Source organism: Nelumbo nucifera, chromosome 1 (assembly GCF_055504915.1).
Source record: "Nelumbo nucifera cultivar China Antique chromosome 1, China Antique-T2T, whole genome shotgun sequence".
In the NCBI taxonomy this organism is placed as follows: Eukaryota; Viridiplantae; Streptophyta; class Magnoliopsida; order Proteales; family Nelumbonaceae; genus Nelumbo; species Nelumbo nucifera.
The window spans coordinates 126,993,988-127,014,163 of record NC_142649.1 but is presented as its reverse complement, the minus strand read 5'-3'; the positions used below and the strand labels follow the sequence as shown (position 1 = coordinate 127,014,163).

At 36.4% G+C, this 20,176-nt stretch overlaps 1 protein-coding gene across 1 annotated transcript; it reads right to left on the bottom strand.

The window, feature by feature from the left end:
* Window positions 1-2,739: 2,739 nt before the first annotated feature.
* Window positions 2,740-4,111, bottom strand: LOC104613115 (heavy metal-associated isoprenylated plant protein 28-like). The gene is made up of 3 exons (XM_010280815.3): window positions 3,956-4,111; window positions 3,492-3,567; window positions 2,740-3,396 (listed from the first exon to the last, which is right to left on the bottom strand). The coding sequence occupies exons 1-3, from the start codon at window positions 4,082-4,084 to the stop codon at window positions 3,038-3,040; spliced, it is 564 nt and encodes a 187-aa protein (XP_010279117.2). The 5' UTR covers window positions 4,085-4,111; the 3' UTR covers window positions 2,740-3,037.
* Window positions 4,112-20,176: the final 16,065 nt, after the last annotated feature.

Genomic DNA, 20,176 nt, shown 5'->3' with positions numbered 1-20,176 from the left:
AATAAACTGATTTTTTGATGAGTCTCTTGATTACCCCTTGCTCATCCTCTCTCATGTTGATTACCCCTAGTGGTAGATTCGTAGTAGCAGCAGCCGCCTTGGGAGAAGTGCCTTGGTCTGCTCTTTTCTCTTAAGCGAGAGCTATCCTTCATAGTATAAAGCTAGCTAAGCATTTAAAGTTCGACAGAATTCAGATTTTTTGTGATTGTTTGACTATAATTAATATCTTGAAGATCAACTCTTTTGAAATGGACAGTGAGATCTAAGAGATGCAACAAACTTTTAGACCTGTTCTCTTTGTAACAGAAACTCTGTTGGTGGTGATAAACTGTGATTAGGGCTGCAACTTGGTTAGGCTTGGGTTAAGCATTTGTTAAATTTTGAATGGCCTTGGCCTGAGGTTCTAAGCCCAATACTTGTAAATGTTTCTTTGTAGACGCCATAAAGGGCCTAGTACTTAATTTTTTTAATGAAAATTCGTTTTACATCTGGAAATTGGTCAAAACCTCTAGGTGCCTTTTTTTCTCTATTTTATCTTTGGCTAGTTTAAAATAGAGTCAAAACAACTTAATAAACCAAATACAACTAAGAAAAGACTCAGAACACATTCAAAGGCCCATTTTCAGTTGTTACCAAATAGCCCCTTTCATTAAACCCATATTATACCATTTTGAATTGCAAATTAATGTTTTGTGATGCCCTTTCAAGCAAGGTTTTAAAAATTGGACCATAATGGTCTGACCGTTTGGATCAAATGGACAGTTTATTTTGATTTTAAAAAATAAAAAAATATTAAAAATAAAAAACAGCAAAAAATTATTTTTTGGATCGATAGTTCGATCGTGCAGATCAATTAATCACTGACCAAATCAATGGTTTTTGGCCCAAGAACTTAACCGATTGCTTGTCCAATTCGAAGGTCAACTAGTCCAACCGTCCTGTCCCACCCGATTTTCAAAACCATGCTTTTAAGTTATATCCCTTTTCGCCTAAAGCCATGTCATCAACACCTAAAAAATCTATCAAACCAAACATAGCCTTAAGTAGAATAAAAAATAAAAAAATGCAGATGGGCAGTAATTTGCGGAAATTTATAAATCAATCCAATTTGATAATCTTAATAGTTAATACCAAATACATACATTGGAAAGGAGAATTTCACTCAGCTGTAGAATTTCTTGCAACAATGCTACTGTTGTTCCTCTCCAATTTCTTCCAGCACTGGTGTTTCCAACACTGGCACTGTGCCTTCTTTTTCCCACCCAACAACCCTCCCTCTTCTTTATCTTCTCCCTCTCCAATCTGCCCCACACCATCACTTGTCACCGCCGATACTGACCTCACAAACTCCTTCACCGTCGCCGGATTGCTAGGCAACGACTCCGCCGGTGAAGACAGCCCTCCTCTCATTCGCTTCTCCTTACTCTGAATCCACAACTCTCTCATCCTCTCCCGAATATCACACGTCTGTTCTTCGTGCGGCCCTTCGCAAAACCCGCACTTAGACAGCGTCACGTTCTTCTTGTTTCGTGCAGCCCTGATGCTTTGCGCCTGTTCCCACGTTAAGGCGAGTCTGAACGCATCGCTCAGCGAGTTGGGTTTCTGGGGAACAATCCAGTCCTGGAAATCTTCTCTCAGCCCGTCGATGAATATCCCTCTCAGTAGCCCGTCGGGAATGCCGTGGTCTGGCCACCTCCTCAGTATCCACAGCATTCTAAGATAGTAAGCTTGGACTGATTCTCCGTCGCCTTGCCTTAACTTCATTAACTCCGATCGGAATTGGTCGACGAACTCTGTTCTACGGTAGGCCTGGGTGAAGGCAACCTTGATTTCCTCCCAACTGAGAGACGGGTTCGGCTCGATATTGAGATCGTACCAAAGAGCAGCCTCGTTGTCGAGGGTAACAGGGAAGATTTTCATCATCATGTCGATGGACCACGCATTGTTTGCACGGCAGACCTTCGCGAACCGGCTTAAATGGGTGACGGGGCACTCTTCGGGAGTTCCTCGGAAGATCGGAAGAGGGGCAATGTTTACGTAGGCAGTGGTGGAGGTTGTGGCTTGTTTGAGATTGGGCGAATTGATGGATAAGTTCAGGGAGGCTGCCGATTGATCAACAGCGCTGCTTTCAGTAATGAACTCGGACTCAGAGTCGTACTCAGGGGGAACAAACCGGTTTCTGGGTGTACCAGTTACAGAATCCGATTGACTATATATTGTGTTTTGATCATCTTGGTCATCATCGTCGACGTCGTGTTGGTAAGGGTATGAGGATTCGGATCGGGAGGCTTCGGTTTCATAGCTTTCATGGGTAGTCGTGCCATGATGAGGGGGAATTCTCCGGCGATGCTTGCATCTGGGTATCTCCATCGCCGATGAGGAAGCAGAGATGGCCGACGACAAAGACGAGACTCTGATTCTGTGAGTCATCTTCTGTGGTTTTGCTGTGACTGCAAAACATAACTCCACGATGGAAATTTAAAGAACGAACTAAACGACGCAATACGACCGTTACGAGGTTCGGAGGGTTGTGTATGTTTGAAAGGATACACCCATTGGGCCCATCGCTCGTCCTCTTTTAGTGGGAGCCCACTTCTCTTGGTTCATCGGACGGCTAATCTACCATCATGATCGTTCAATTTTAACCTCATTTCAGTGAGTCATCTTCAATTAATTTTTTGAACTGGACCAACTAAGAATTTATCCAATACATACTTGAAACAACCAAATTGGATTCGATTTCACAAAAAATTTATGTTACATTAATGGGTTTTTTTCCACACAAAAAATACAAAAAAAAAGGAAAATCAAACAAAAAACAAAAAAAATCAATAAATCCAAGATAGGCCATTATATAAATATATATTTTTTGATAATAACTTTCTAGTTTCCCTTTGACCCCTTTTGATTCGACTCGGCATCAACGCTTGAACAAACCAGCCAACACACCAACGAGCCAGCCCTCGGTTGGTCATTATATAAATATGATGTATAGCATTAGCATCTTGATATGGATGGATGGATGGATGGGTGATGGTCACATGATAGAGCAAGCATTAGGGTTCTCGTCACTAAACACTGCACCAGTTCTTTCATCAATGATGGTGGAGTATGGAGGGGGTTGATAGTAGCCATGGTCATGGCCATCATAGCCATGCTTTCTGTAGTTGTAGGAGGATGATTGGGAGGCATAATATGTGTACGGATAGCTGTGATAATGGTGTTGGTTGTAGTAGTACTGTTGGGTGTAGCTATGGTACTCCGGGTTGTAAGGATACGGCCACAGCTCGGCCCTCCTCCCCGTCTTCCTCACCGCCTTCAGAACCTTCTTCTGCTCTGCCCATCCTGTTACAGTCACCTTCTGCATGGCTATGTCTATGTCGACTTCATCCACTCCTGATACAACATATGAGAAATACTTTAGTTCAAGTCTTTAAGAACAACCAAACAAGGGAGGATCTCTATGTATAGCTGTGCTGCATAGTGCATACCTTGTATCTTTTGAAGAGCCTTCTTGATCTTGCTCTCACAGCCAGCACAGTCCATATGAACTCTTATCTCTACAACCTGAAAATCCAAACAGTAGAGCTTAGTATTTCATTCATATGTGCCCATGGTGATGATGATGATGATGGTAATGCATGGGTCATGTCATCATGGGAAAAGTGTGTCTGATCAGAAGTCTTCTTTGTTTCAATCCCGAAAGAAAAAGAAAAAAGTTTGTTGGGATCATTTGGTATATCCAACCTGCCCAGCAGGCTTGTTCAAAACATTTTACTACTACAGAAGTAAACGTATGGAATAAACTTTTAACACTGAGAAACAGTGGACACCAAACAGACCAAGAAGGAAAGACGTGCACAAACAAAGACCTGTATAAATTTAGCTTTGAAGTAACATCCTACTAATGAAGGTTGATTGATGCAGTAAACCAGAGAGAGAGAGAGAGGCTAACCGTCATTTTGGGTGTTGAGAAAGCTAGAAATCTTTGTTGGCCGTAAGGTATTCTGAGTTGCAGTCTTGCAATAGTAGAAGAACTGAAGAAGAATGGTGCGTTGGAATAATGAGGGCTGGAGCCTCTCATATATATTTATAGAGAGAGAGAGAGAGAGGAAAAGTAGCTTTACTTGGGAGGGAGGGATAACTGATAAGAAGGAATTACTTTATTTTATGGAATTGCACCGACTTTTTGCCTTTAGCTTTGCTTCTGGCGAGACAGGTCCTCAAGGAAACTGAAAAGAAAGCGCGTGGCCTCGTGGGGGTGGACCGGTGGAGCCCCAAGGGTTCCACAGCAGCCTCCCTTTTGTGGCGGGTAGAAAATTCCCTTTTTCAAGGCCACTAAGGAGCTTCCACCTGTGCAGTGTAACCAATAGAAGTCTGCCACGTTATAGTAGGCGCCTTTTCCTTTTGTTAACCGTTTCTCTCAACGACAAGTGGACAACATAGAAAGAAGAAATGAGCAATGTTTCGTTGAGGGCGGGGGGAGAAAAAGGTGGAAGACAGTTGGGCAATAGACCGTTGGAGAGTATGGAGACAGGTGGGTGTGAGTTTGAATCGAATTTGAATCCTCTACAGTTGTATAATTCGTAATACTGAGCCAATTACTATATGCCACATCATCATCTCAATAGTATAGGTCCCACATCTCAGGCTGATGTGGCGTGTCATATTCCTCAGAGGATCCGAATCGGGTTGATGTTGGGAAATTTACATGAAGGTCACTCGGTTTTGGGATCGCTTGTACAGAATTATGGAAAATTAATTCACTGACATAAGCAACGTACTTATCTGTCCTCCGCTCCCACAAAGAAAAAACCCATTCAATATATATATATATATATTCAAAATTTCAAACTTTAGCCCGGTTAAATTAATACGTTTTGTAAAGAGAAAGGAAAGTTAAAGGACTCAATGACCATATATTTCGGCAGCAATTATTGACCCGACCCACTACCAGACTGAATGCCGTTAGCCGTTCTGAATTTCGGTTGGCAAATGGGAGCTGGATCAATTAGTCGGACTCGGATCAGATTCGGACTTATTCACATCCGACTTATTTGTGTTTAAAATAACAAAAAGAGTTTAATACTTCATTGCTTTTATTTATTATTTAATAGTTAGGTCATTTCTTGTTTTATCATAAGTACGGGATAACTAAATGTGTGTATAATTTAGTTTGAAGTTTATTATTCAGTTATCAAAAATTAAATTAAAAAAAAAAATTGGGTCTTTCATCTTTGTAATTGGCAATCTATTCTGACTTATTTTATTTGAAACCCACTATTAATTTAAGTTTTTTTTTAATTTGATTTAAGATATTAAATAAGATCTTATTGGTAAATAATAACCCACTTTATTTGCTATTTACTATTTATCTAATAAATCTATTTTGAGTTATTTCTTTTTAAAAGTTAAATTAGGTTGGTTACTAAAAGTTAAATCAAGTTTGTAATTAATAAAGTATTTCCTTTATTAATAACGATTGTAATTCTAACTATTAATGAGTATTGACAATGATTGTAAACTTCAAACTAAATTAAGAAATAATATATTCTTATTATGTATGTACTTAATTTGTGTATATTAATTAAATAATTTGTTATAATTAATTTCTTTGGTTAATTAATGAAATAATAATTGCTTTTATAAAAATAGTATTAATTATAATAATAGCATTAATTATAATTACTTATAATAATAATGTAAATAATTAACACTAATTATATATTTATAAAAAAATTAATATGAATTAATATAAATATAAAATGATTATATCCCAATTAATAATTGACATTATTAAAATACTTATTAATTATCATTAATTAATTAACATTCTAAAGTAATAATTATCATTATTATAAATAAGGAATAAATTATCAATAAGTAATTAATTTTTATCATAAATCATTATTATTACTAATAATTAATTATAATTATTGATAATAATAATATAATTAGTTATTTCGTATAACTGTATGAATTATGATTTCTAATAATAATTCTAATGTAAATAATTAAGATTAAATATTTATTTTCAAAATAATTAATATGAGTTAATATAAATATAAATGATTATTTCCGAATTATTAATTACCATTATGAAAATCATTATTAATTATCATTCTGAAATAATGGTCAATATTATCAGTAATAAATTAATATCAGCAATTAAGTATTAGTAGTAATTATTATCAGTAATTGGTTATTATCAGTTGATGAGGGGTAAGTTGGCCCGACCTCGCAACCGAGGTACACATGGACGCGATTAGCCACTAGGATGGCAACTTAGCAAGGGAGCCTCGCCAACAGCTCGGGAGCTCGGGATCTTGAGCACCTTGCCATAAAGGCACCTCGGTACCTAATCCAGTTCGGAGCCAAAGAATTGAGGTGCAAGTTCGGGGCCAAAGAACCGAAGCACCACATAATCGACTCTAGGAGCTTCTCCAACGGATTCCGAATTCCTCGGGATCACGACGTTTATTAACAAGACTCATCCTCACTCCGTCCGAATTGGAGGGAATTGATAAACCTTATCATCTAGCGCATTGCTCTCCTTCGGAAATGGAACTGATCTTATCTACGCAGCCCAGAGATCCCGGAGCCTTTTCGTAAGATTCATAACTACACAACTATATAAGGGCATCAATCCTCAAAGTGAAGGTACGCGCGATTATTTGCTCACCAGCACTCTAGCATTCAAGTATTCAGCTCGCATCCATAATATAGTACTGACTTAAGCATCGAAGTGACCTCGCCGGGTTAGCCACCCTGAGTTCTCTTATCTATTATCTTGCAGCTTGGTCCATCTTGCCACGCGACTGGCGTTCAAATCATCTTCCAACTAGGAGTATCCAAATCACGCACTATCAATTGGTGCCGTCTATGGGAACCGATCAAAAGGTCACCCCAATTTCAGTTGCAGTTCTAGCTTTCAATTTATTTCAATGGATTCTTCCAGCAACACCGGGAAAAGCATCGAGATGAACGTCACCAGGAGGCAAGATCAGCAATCAACCTTCCCCTAAGGTCCCACGGTCTGTGCCGAGGTACCCACCTCGGCCCTAGCAGACTCACCGCTCCCATCTAGAAGGCAATCTAAACTAAGGCCAGACATAATGAACAAAAAGGGAACCAGCGAACTTGAAGTAAAAAGGGGCGGAACAAGGCGAACTCACCAAAAGACGAAAGAGGAAGCGAACTACTCCGGATACAAGAGGCGAGCTGGAGAACGGATGCGCGACCTCAACTCTCGAATGCACTTTGAAGGATGAAGAAAAGGGGACCTGGGTCCCCCCTATTTATAGCCACCATTTCCAGGAAATGATGGTTTAAATCAATGCGATCCTACGGTTCTCGTGAAAACCGGCCACACTCCCTTCGAGGAGAGATTTCGGTTGAGCGCGGTTTTTGGCGTTCGTGGAGTTTATAAATCACATCGAGTCCACGCGTCCTTGACACGCAATCTGGTTTTTTTCCACTGAGCCACATGGGTTACACCGGTCCGACCAAAAAACTGGGAGGTGAACCAAGAAGAAATCAGGCCAACCTACTTGCACTGACCATGAACTCCCCACACCGGGGTTGCGACCCTTGGTACGGGGAGTGGGGGGCAATTGATGGGGGGTAAGTTAGCCCAACCTAGCAACCGAAGTACACGTGGATGCGATCAGCCATTAGGATGACAACTCAGCAAGGGAGCCTCGCCAGCAACTCGGGAGCTCGGGGTCTTGAGCACCTCGGTACCTAATCCAATTCGGAGCCAAAGAATTGAGGTGCAAGTTTGGGGCCAAAGAACCGAAGCACCACGTAATCGACTCTAGGAGCTTCTCCAACAGACTTCGAATTCCTTGGGATCACGGCGTTTATTAACAAGAGTCATCCTCACTCCGCCCGAATCGGAGGGAATTGATAAACCTTATCAACTAGCGCATTGCTCTCCTTCGGAAATGGAATGGATCTTATCTACGCAGCCTGGAGATCCTGGAGCCTTTTTGTAAGATTCACGACTACTCAACTATATAAGGGCATCAATCCTCAAAGCGAAGGTACGCGCGATTATTTTCTCACAAGCACTCTAGCATTCAAGTATTCAGCTCGCATCCATAATATAGTACTAACTTAAGCATCGGAGCGACCTCCCCGAGTTCTCTGATCAATTATCTTGCAGCTTGGTCCAACTCGCCATGCGACTAGCGTTCAAATCATCTTCCAGCTAGGAGTATCCAGATCGCGCACTATCATCAGTGAGTTATTATTATTAGTAATTAATAGCTAGAATTAATTAATTAGAAGTCATTAGTTATTATTAGTACCCCTCTGTTTCAAAAAGTTGACTCATCATCATTGTCATCATCAATGACAACAACTTGATAAATACATAATTTGATAAAAATAGGTAAATATCATTAATTTATTTTCTAATCTTTTGGAAAATTGAATAAGAGAAAAATAAAATGGTTAGCATTGCAAATGAAAAATTATTTGGATTTTTGCAAAAAAAATTATTGAACATAAAAAACCAATTATTCAAAATAAGTTTGTTAACCAAAGAGTAATTAAAATTATTCAATAAATAATAATTTTAAGAAATTAACATTAATAATTAATTATCTATCCGAATTAAAATGGGTAATTTTATCAAATAATTTTAAGTAATTAAATTTTGCTATTAACATTTTTAATAATAATCAGTATTATTAATAAATTAATAATATATTCTTATTATGTGTGTATTGATTTTGAAACCAATAATATTAAAGTACTACTACTACTACTACTACTATCATTATTATGATTATTATTATTAAGTAATTAATTTGTTATAATTATGATTTTTAGTTAATTCAAGAAATAATAATTTCTTTTATAATTCTTTTAGTTTAACAATATTGAATAATTGAAAGTTTTATAATTTAACTTTCACTAAATGAAATATTTATTGGAGAATAATAATAGTATTTATTATAATAATATTGTTAATTATAATTACTTATAATAATAATAACAATAATGTAAATAATTAATACTAATTATATATATGAAATAATTAATATGAATTAGTATAAATATTAATTGATATGAGCGAATAAGTGATATGAGTGAATAAGGGAGAACATACCATGCAGGTTCGAGCTCTCGTGGTCAGTGTGATCCTCGGGTCAATGGTTGCCGAAGTTGGTGGTCATAAATATTTTGTTTTTTACTTTATTTAAATTACTATATTTTGTTTTTTACTTTGTTTAAATTATTATATTTTGTTTTTCTTTTAAAAATTTATTAATTTTTAAATAAAACAAGTCGGATCCGATCAAATATGAAGATCCGACTAACCGTTAGGATTTGAATTCAGATTGAGTCCTATAAGATCCGATCAGATCGGATCTGACACGAATAGTGTCGGATCGGATTCAAATATACCCTATAATTCAAATCCAATCCGATCCATTTGCATCCCTATATGAGACATTCATAGCTCATCTTTATATTTAGATCCTGAAATAAAATAATGTTTTTGCTATATATAATGCTATATAAAGACTTGGAAGTAAACAATAATTTAATAAGATATTAATATAAAACTCACACAATGTATTAGATAATAATAAGACTAATTTGGGCAATGTTATTGACTTGTGATTGTCAATTTGCCATCCACCATAATAATTGTTGGCTTTTTTTTAAATTTTTAGTATTTTTAGTATATAAAATGCCCCTATTCACACTTAGCAACATTTAGCATTCCTTAATTTTAAGGACTTATCTCCTTTTTGCATTTAAAATGCCCCTATTCACACTGAGTTTTTAACTACAAAACGAAGATAAGTCCTTAACATAAGGAATGCCAAATGCAACCTTATTGTGATGGTAAAATCTTTGGGTGATTGAGAAGTCTGAAACGTATTACATAAGTTCGAGTGTAAAAGCAATCCTTTGCTGAAAAGAAAAAAAGGTAAAATTGCAAAGACCCCCTTGCACTATAGGGTCAGTGACAAAAACTCTGCACTTTTTTTGCAATAAAGACCCCCCAAACTATTGTGTTGCGACAAATACTCCATTGGCCATTAAGTCAAATGATGTAAGGCATTAAATTACTAAAATACCCCAATAAACTTTCTCTATTTTCCTTTTCTTGCCATTCTCCCTTAAAACCTAACTGACCCAAAAATACCTTTAATCTTTGTTGTGAAAGGAAAAAAAATGATTTTCTCACTAGTGATCATAGTCAGAAAAGGAAAAAATCTCCAATAAGTTCATTGGTGACATCTTGTCATTGTAAGCCTCTTTTAATGGCTGCATACATGCCGCACAAAGAATGCAATGAGTGTAGTGCGGAACATCTCATCATTCCCGCAATAAAACCTGAATCCTACGAATTATTTTATTTTAAGAGAGAAAAAGAGAGGAAAGAGACGAAAATGAGAAGTGGGGGGAGTGTCAAGTGTGCGTGTGAGACAAAATCGACTAGAGCTACTGTCATGGTTTTATTTTCATGGAATATCTGATGATTGGCACTATCCAAGATCAACAGTTATGGAATAATGATGCACTAGTGAGTGGTGCCTGTGCTAAGCACGGGCGAATAATACTGAATAATTGGGAGAGTAAAAAATGAAGAAAATTGATAGCAATTACATTGGTAGTCCTAGTTCTTGATTCTTCATAATAGAAATAATATAGAATAAAGAAAAAATAGTTAATATATAAAGATGTGTTCCTTTAATAAGATTAATACAAGTTTCTAAAGGATAAAGAAGATTATTCACTGGAAAAAGAAAGAATTGCAGCCTAATATTTCCATTTGTGTAGGTCTCATTCTCACCTCTATGACGTTAAAACAACTATAGCCTAATATTTCCATAAAAGAAGATATTAACTATATAACTTACAAAAATTCCAAAATGGTTCTCAAAGGGGGTAAAGAACACAACAATCTAAAACATGATTGCTTGTCATTTGAACCTTTCAATCAGGTATCCTCATGTTGCCATGATTCAAAAGAGAAGTGAATCTCTATATAATTTCTGTAGAACGATGTGCATTTTTTGAGATATGGAATACCAACCATGGCTTCACCAATCTTTTGCTAGTAACAATTTCCTCCTATGTACAAAAAATGGTCTAAATAGTTAGATTAACAAATGGCAACTGAATTTAGAGAACTAATATTCACATAGACATTCATAATATATTTATAAAAAGAAGGCACTCATAATATATGAATGTATGTAAATCACCTATTATTTCAATAAACAATTAGTTACATGGGTGTCGTGTTTATCTGAAGATGGAGTTGATTGTAGGAGGTAGCTTAGCCACTGTAGTTTTAAATAGAAGACTTGGAGAGTATGGCCTATTACCAAGTTTGTTATTGTTATTGAGATCCGTCGTTTAAAAATAGGTTACCTATATTTATTTTGTATTTGAGTATGCCCGAAAGTCTCTTCAAGGATCTTTCTCTCTCTCTCTCTCTCTCCCCCCCCCCCTCTCTCTCTCTCTCTTATATGCATAAAAGTCATTCCCTATCTCTCTTCGTCAACCCTATTATAAAGATAAAAGTCTTCTTCAGAGGAAACAACATGAGTCTTTTGCAACTAAATTCCCATTAGCTAAGAAACAATTTTATTGACATTGCATGTTTTCTTTCAAATCCAGACACAACCTGCTACTTTCTACCAAACTAGAATGGCACTATAGTTCAATAGGTGTGAGCCCATGTAACTATGGTTTTTTGCATTATATAAATACACTTATTCAAAAAGTGTACTCTCTATCGCTTCTATGATCTCATTGCAATTTACCATATCAACAAGTTTTACTTCTCCATCCCTATTCTTCATCATTAATCACTCAAAACCCCTCCAACCCAAAAAGCCCATCACCAGATCAAAAAAAAAAAAAAATTGTAAGATCCCCTAACCTGTCCTACGTCAGGTAGCATTCATCTTAGATCAAAGGGATTCATAGTAAGAGTTCACCCAACATGTATTTTGCAACATAACAAGGTTGTGGAATATGCTCCATGAAAAGGTTAATTTTTGTCATAATTTGTGGATAAATCATTGTTTCCTTATTTGACTGAGTTGTCAATCATGTGTATTTATCTCTTTAACCATAAACCATGTGTTTCAGGCTTTTAGCCTTGAAGTTTAATATCACATATAGTATTCATAGTCATAAAGAAGGTTAAATAACAAAATCTTTTGCTTTTATTTATGCAACTACATTGTTTTATTTGAATATGTATCAACAAAACAAGGTTGATACACCTTCATCGAATCCACATTTTGCATCAATTTTGAGTAAATGCAAGGAAAATACTCCAAGAGGATAAAGAGGAAGTTTGCATACCACACGTGCTATTATGATTGAAATTCAGTGTCCTAGCTGGTGAACGCATTTGGTTTCCTCCTTGCTTACCTCATTCAATAAAAGATCCGCCTCATTGATATTGTACCTGCTTGTCCAAGTTACAGTCATCTGAGTGTCAACTATCAAGTATAAAATATACACATCATTAGTGGCCCATCACATTCTTACCAAATTAATAGGACTCAAAGAAAGAAAAGAAAATGAAACAATGAATATAAGAAAAAAAGTTGTTAGTATCAAGGAAAAAATAGTCCTACTTTGTCCTTTTATTAGTGGGAGAATTAATGGGAGTTTATTCAAAATATTTTATAACAAAAAAATTCCCATGAATGCCATGAGAGAAAATCCAGTTTGTGTTTGATTGAATAATCCCAAGTTTAAGTAATAAATAAGAAATAGGAACTGGCATACTTCGTTCCATGCTTTGCCTTGGGTCAAGCATGGGTAAACTGGTGTCTTTGGATTTGCAAAAGCTATTGCATTTGAAATTGCCAACAACTTCGGCTATTTCATCAACAACAATACATTTAAAAACTGGTTAGAATTGAGCCTATTGGGAAAGCAAAAGTAACCAAATAATTAGTCTATAAAGGAAGCAAACAAAACTCTTAAATCAATAAACAAAGGAATGCAACATTATTTTCTGTGAGTTTTAAATAGTGTCATACACTACAGAATCCACTAGTGAATAGTGTAAAAAAAGTCAAATAAACTCCATTTGAGTAGTTTGCAAATTGGTACTACATGCATCATCACATAAAACTATAAAGGTTATAAAAACATCATTCTTATATAGTACAAGTGGGCTTATTATATGGATGAAGGGCTTCATAATCTTGCAAATTTAGGCCCATGAAAGTTAAGCCTAGCTCTTTAATGAGATGTTCTTAGGAGCCAGGAGGCCCATGACCATCTAAGACTTCTAAGTGAAACCCATAGAGCATGATCCTGAGCTGAGCTTAGAAAAGCACGATTGAGCTCAACTCCCTGAAAACCCAAGTTTTACATCAGAAATGCATGGTAATAGTAAGACAAATCGAGGTAGGACCTACCTTAATAGGTGTAGTATACAATAATGGAGGAGAAACTCTATTGTTTTCCGCATGACAAAGAGAAGCACTGAAACAATTTGGAATTGCAATACCCTTTTATTAGGAGTATTAGAGATAATGAAAGCATAATAATCAAAGTATTTGACAACTTTAAGTCTTTAAAAAATAATTTTTATGCTCAATCAAATTAGATTACTCTTTTTAGGTGAAAAATAACTACCATGCAATCTGTTCACCTGAAATTTACAGGAGAAAAAACTCCAATGCAGTCATTGTTTGTTGGGCTTGGAGTGCCATACTCTATAGTCACTCATTCCGTATTCCCCCCTGTAACAAAGGTGAAACACTGCATCAGTCCAAGAAGCTATTATGGATGCTTTGCAAGTGAAAGAAAGAAGAGAGAGAGAGAGAGAGGGTTTCAAAGCGAAGATGGGGTGAAGCCCCTCTTCATCAATCTACTGCTCTAAGGGGTTTGGTCGAGTTCTTCTCGATGGAAGCTCCTTTGGTTGACTGTTTTTACACTCAAACCTTCATCAAATCGAATCGTAAACAAAAAATCATTGCCGTAGATGAAGAAACCCATGCGTTGGAGAACATTCAGTGTAACTATTCGTTCTCGCTTATTACTAAATCAGGGAGTGAGAGAGGCAGAGAGAGATGAAAATGGACAGCGAGAACGAGAAGATAGATAGGGGGAGTGGGAAGAAGGGTTGAAGAAAGAAAGACCAAAAGAGAAAAGTAGTCAAAAGAGAGAGAGATAGAGTATTGACACTTGTCTCTCATGTAATGAAAAAATATATATTTTTTTCACTAGGATTGTTCACACGTGCAAGTCATTGATTTAAAGTGAACTATAATACTACAACAATAAGATTCCAAATAGAGAAAGGAGAAAGCACTCCTTTTGCTTTATATATATATATATATATATATATACATATATGTATATAAGATGGTGAGCAATACCAGCATCCAAGGGACAGTGCTGCCCATTACCCATCGTTGATTGTGCAATTCTACATATAATATAATATATTATGGGTAGTTTGTTTCTATCTAATTCCTATTTGGTTGAGGAATGAGGATGAGCATTTAAAGACTCATCAATGCTAGTAGTTAGAATTTAGAAAGTGATAGCTATACTATTATCACAGTAAGAATGATCAAGTTTTGGTTGGGACTTTTACTTGGGAAGGGAGGTCGGCACTATTACTGTTTGATTATAATACATACAACCATCAACACCAATTATCATATTACATGGGAGTTGGTTGAAGTGGCTAACTCATTTGCTCTTTGTCTCTAAGAATCTGAGCTGGTGTCAAGTTAATTGGTTGTGTTATCATTTTTATATTCAGGGCTTTTTAGATGAAGCCTAACAACCCATTCTTTTTCTCTATTTAAGCATGCCAATTGCTTTACTCTTCTGTACGCTGAGCTATGAAGAGAGCAAAGTCCAATCTCCTTTGTTCCTCCCCTTCCCATCAAACACACTTTTCACATCTCATTTTAGGTAACATACATATATTTACTTCTTTCTTTCTAAAAACTCTTAGAGTTTGAGTGACCTACGTTTCATTTTATAAGTACTTCAAGTTTTAAAATCTCTATAATGTTTGATTCACCCAGGCTTTTGTACTTGGTGCTTACTGTAATTTTTGAAATGTGTGACTATAAATGCCTCATTTCTATACCCAATTCTTTGATTGTAATCATATTGATGTAGGTCCTTTTAACAAGGGTATAACTTCTTTTCTTCATCCTTTGCCATCGTTTGTTTGTATTAGGTCTTTTCTAATTCTAGTTTTAGTCTTTTCGTTGATGTTGTTTTGTTCATTGAGATTTGGTTGTTCTACTTTGAAGCTTCCTATTTTTAGAATCTAGGCTCTAGCCAATTCTGAGTTTTCTTTATGTTCTTCCTCAAAGATTATAACTTCCTTATAGCCTTCAAGGTGTTGACAGTTATCAATTCTTATCGAAGTTCATGCACTATATAACATTGTTCCAATTCTTCCATCTTCATATCTTTCACAGTTTGTATTTCATTGTACTAATCAAATTTCTTTGTAGCTCTATGAGTTCTCTATTTCACTCCCTGAAGCCACATTCCTCTTTTTATGTATTTTTCTTCAATTTAATCTAGTTAAACTTAGAAGTTAGAATGAACCATTGTAGTTGCTTAATCTTTTTTGCATCTTTTCTTTTGCAATAACTAAAGGCCGATTGAGAAGCTTTCTTTTACTAATAAAATGAGAGCAAAAAGGTTGTTGTGTCTGGTCTTAGGAGTTTTGGCATTTTGAGTGTCTCTCTAGTGAACACAAGGACCCTTACAATGATTGCTTATTCCTTTGTTCTTCTCTCCATTCCTCTATTCTTCTAATCCTAACCGAGTTAACCAACATCATCATTTTGGTCCCAAGGCAAGCACTCAAGTATGAAAAGAATATAAAGTGTAAAAAAAAAGATGATTTCATAAATTAAAGAAAAAGGTAAAATAAATTAGAAAATGGTAGTTTGGGCATTTAGAAAACTTTAAACAATCATATGAGAATCTTATTCAAAGTTAACTGATAGAATGCTAACAGAGGGGGGTTTTGTATAATGGCCAATGTTTGGGGGTCATTGTCACAAAAAAAGTGCAGGGGGTCTTTGTAACTGACCCCATAGTATAGGAGGGTCCTTGTAATTTAGCCAAAAAAAAAAAAACAAAAAACATATAGTTGGGAGTCTAGGACTAACATTTGTTAATGCATTATTTGGAAATTGCATTTGCGGTGAGCTGTATTAACTGAGCCACTTTGGTTGAGCATCCATGTTCAGGATCAGCTGCTCAGAGTAGCTTCATGTTACAATTGAGATTCTAGTGACCAAAATACCCAAATTGGCCTTCCAAATTTTTACCAGACATAGCTTCAAAGGTCTCCATGTGGGTCCAACTTGGAATGCTAAAAGCCATGTCCTAAGAGTAGGGATGGCAACATGGAAGGTTCAGGGAGGGTTTTGTAAATTCTAAACCTTACCCGCCTCCCTAAACCTCTCAACTCGTACCCACCTCAAGATTTGTAGTGGGCTGGATTTTAAGAATCCAACTCTCCCCGACTCTCCCCGACTCTCCCCGACCCTACTCTCCCCATATTCAAGGGTAGGGGCGAGTTGAGTTTAGAACTCACATCTAATTTCCTATTATTTATTGTCATATGAAAGTAATAATTAAGTAAAATAATGCAAATAAACAACAAAAATTTCAATTATTTGATTAAGGTATTAAAAAACACATAAATTATCCATTATCCTTCATGTAAAATTTAAAATATTATTAAATTCAAGACCTAGTACATAAAGTTTATATGCTTTCTAACACTATGCAGATTGGGGAGGGTCAGGTTTAGCCTAATGCCATACCTTACCCATACCCATACAGGTTGTAGAATCCCAAAACCAATTCTTCAAACAAAAAAACCCACCCCGTCGGAGAAGATAGGGGTGGGTACCCACCACATAGGATAGAAATTTCCATCCCTACATAGGAGCCCTCCCAAACTAGCACTTAATCTCTATCAATTTTAAAATCCAACCCAAAGGATGAATCAATTTTTCTAAGTGGATGGTTCACCGATTCACTTGTCTTGTATTTGCATCTCTCATGTTTAGCCTGTATTATCACTTAAATCATCTATATATTCCATACTACATTGTCCTATTAAGTGAAGTTTAGTCATATGCCACTTTCTTGAAATTGTTTTACCATGACTTTAAACTGTAAAATAAGAATGATGACATAAATTATAACAAATCAATCGAAGTCTAAAATAACTGAGGGGGTTTTCACCAAATATCGATCATATTAATATTTTGAGCTTTGCTTACAAGTTGCATAACACTCTTATATTGACCATATTTTGCACTTCTCTTTACCCATTTGCACCGAACTTCTATGTCCCTAGTAAACCATTTTAATTTCCTCTTTCCATTGCTATAGTTCCAAAGCCTAGAGGTGTCTTCATTTAACCAATCTAGTACAGTTTCAGAGTCTCCTTCTATGTTCATTGACATTTAGATCTTTAAACCTTTGTACCCCTTCCAGAGCTGCTAGTATTTCTACCCTCAGAGAGTCTCCAACTCCAATTGGGCCAGAGTACAAAGCTATTATAAACCCTTTTTCATCCCTTAGTACTCCCCCTATTCTAGAGGGCCCTAAATTCCCATACTGCTGCCATCAAAGTTCAGTTTGATAAAACCGAGAAGTGGAGGGTTCCAATGGAAACTTAAGACCATCCTAATTGAAGCTAAATTTGTAATTTCTTTCCACTTTCTAAGCAAACCATCCATTGAGAAATTTGCAAATATATCCAAAGTTTTAAGCCATTGAATTACCCTTATGTGAGTCACCTGTAGAATTGCTTCCCTGCTTCTTTCCTTTTTTGAAAAAAATCCTTGAGTTTCTTTCCTCCCAAATAGTCCAACATATGGCTGCCTTAACACATCTCTACATAATCTTCATCCTTTTTGTTGGCCAGTTGGAGGGAAGGGAAGTAAACAAGCTTTGCACATTCATTGGAGGATTCCTCCTGCACCCAAACCAAGAAGCAAACAAATCCCAAATATATTTTGCAAATTAACACGAGATTAGTAAGTGAACACTAGACTCACCATCAGCTTTACAGAGGACACACCAGTGACGAGACAAACATCTATTGGGCTTCTTTCTTTGAAGCAAATCACTTATGCATATTCTTTCCAAAAAGGCTTCCCAACAGAAACTCCCAACCTTCGGAGGAATAGACTCACATCACACCTTTTTGACAGGAAAAGACAAACCAAAGGGAACAATTGGTTGTGCCAGGGATTTAAAAAAGGAATAAATAGTAAAGTAACCTGAAGGAGAGAGGGTTGAAATTCTACTATCTACCTTTGTTGGTTCTAGAAAAACCCCCTTAAGGATAGATAACAAAGACAAGGTACTCTCCATTTTCAGAATCCCTAATATCTCTTCTCAAACCCAAGTTCCAACCAAAGCCAAAATTCAAATTAAAAGGTATAAGGAAAGAGGATACTGGTCTATTCTTAAAAGTAGAAATAGCAAAGAGTGCTAGAAATTAATCTTTTAAAGGACTATCTCTAACCCAAACATGTTCCTTAATGAGATTATCCGAGTGTAAGTCATACCTGATCCATGGAGAGAATAATGGCAAAATAGATTGGATTGCTTTCTAGGGTGATGCCCTTGTAGTCCTAGCCAGAATCTTAGAATCCCATCCATTCTTAGAAAGCCCATGAATACTACCCACTATCCTAGTCCACAACTTTTTTTTTTCTAGTGAGAATCTCCAGAACCATTTCCCAAGTAGTGCCAAATTTCTCTTCCATATATTCCAAATGCTAAAGCTTCCATCTCTCTTGCTCCTGCACACCACTTCCTTATATTCCCAATGCCAAGGCCTCCATCTCTCTTGCTACCACTTCCCACCCAACCCTATGGTCCATTTTCTCCTCCCATGTCTCCCAAAGGAAATCTCTCATTAATTTTTTAACTTACTAGCCACTTTGCCAGAATTTTGAAGATCGACAAATAATAAATAGGCAAGTTAACTAAGACAAATCTTATTAGGGTGATTCTCCCCCCAAGAAAGAGGTAATTTTTCTTCTAGGAGGCAAGTCTCTTTTCAAATTTCTCTACAACTAGAGTCTGGAACCCTCATTTTTGAGGATTATCTCCCAAAGGCAAGCCAAGGTAGTTTATGGGCCAATTAGACATTGCACACTACAAAATATCTATACATTCAAGTATCTCCCTCTCCCCCCAAATTTACTCCTACTATACAACTTTTCTCAAAATTCACTTTAAGATTTGATATTTAATCGAAGAATTGTATAGTGACCTTCAAATTTCTAATCCAATCCAAATTTTCTTCTTCACAAAAAAATATTGTATCATCTGCAAACTGTAAGTGTGCGAGTGGTATGTTCTCCCTTCCAACTCTCTAACCTCTATTTAAGTTTCTAGAGTCAACTCTAGAGATTAATCTCCCCAACACTTTTGTAATCAATGTGAACAAAAAAAGGAGAAAGGGGGTCTCCTTGTCTTCTTCTTCTCATAGCCGAGAAGAAGTCTACTACTGTCCCATTCACCAAGACAGAGTAGTGGCAAGTCCTAATGCACCCCATCACCCAGTTGCACTACTTATCTCCAAACCCAAAATTAATTGTCACCTCCAGCAAAATCGACTAATCTACCAAATCATAAGCTTTTTCTAAATCCAACTTACAAACCGCCCATTTTTTCTTCAATCTTTTGAAATCCTCAACACTTATTTGCTATGAGGATTTAATCAGTTATCTGCCTCCCCTTCACAAAAGATCCTTGGTTATTAGCTATAATGGTAGGAAGCACCTGTCTAATTCTAAGGGACAACACCTTTTGAATAATCTTGTATAGGCTATTTACTAAGCTGATTGGCCTATAGTCCCTTGGATGGTTTTCTTCTCTCTTATTGGGAACCAAGGTAATGAAGGTGGAATTCAACCCCGGGTTTATCACTCCTCTCTTATGAAATTACTCAAACACCATCATCAGATCCTCTTTCAAAATCTCCCAACATTCTTGATAGAAAGCTATTGTATAGCCACATGGTCTTGGTTCCTTTGAATTATCCATGGAAAGTATTGCCTCTTTTACCTCCTCCAAATCAAATCTTCTCTCCAAACACTCTCTTTCTTCACCCCTTAAGTTTGGCCAATCCAATCCCTTAATCCAC

Excerpts from the sequence above, each read along its gene's own strand:
- LOC104613115 (XM_010280815.3), bottom strand. The coding sequence starts at position 4,084 with ATGAGAGGCTCCAGCCCTCATTATTCCAACGCACCATTCTTCTTCAGT. Across the intron at positions 3,568-3,955 it reads TCTCAACACCCAAAATGACG|GTTGTAGAGATAAGAGTTCA; the intron begins GTTAGCCTCTCT and ends TTGGATTTTCAG. Across the intron at positions 3,397-3,491 it reads GGCTCTTCAAAAGATACAAG|GAGTGGATGAAGTCGACATA; the intron begins GTATGCACTATG and ends ATGTTGTATCAG.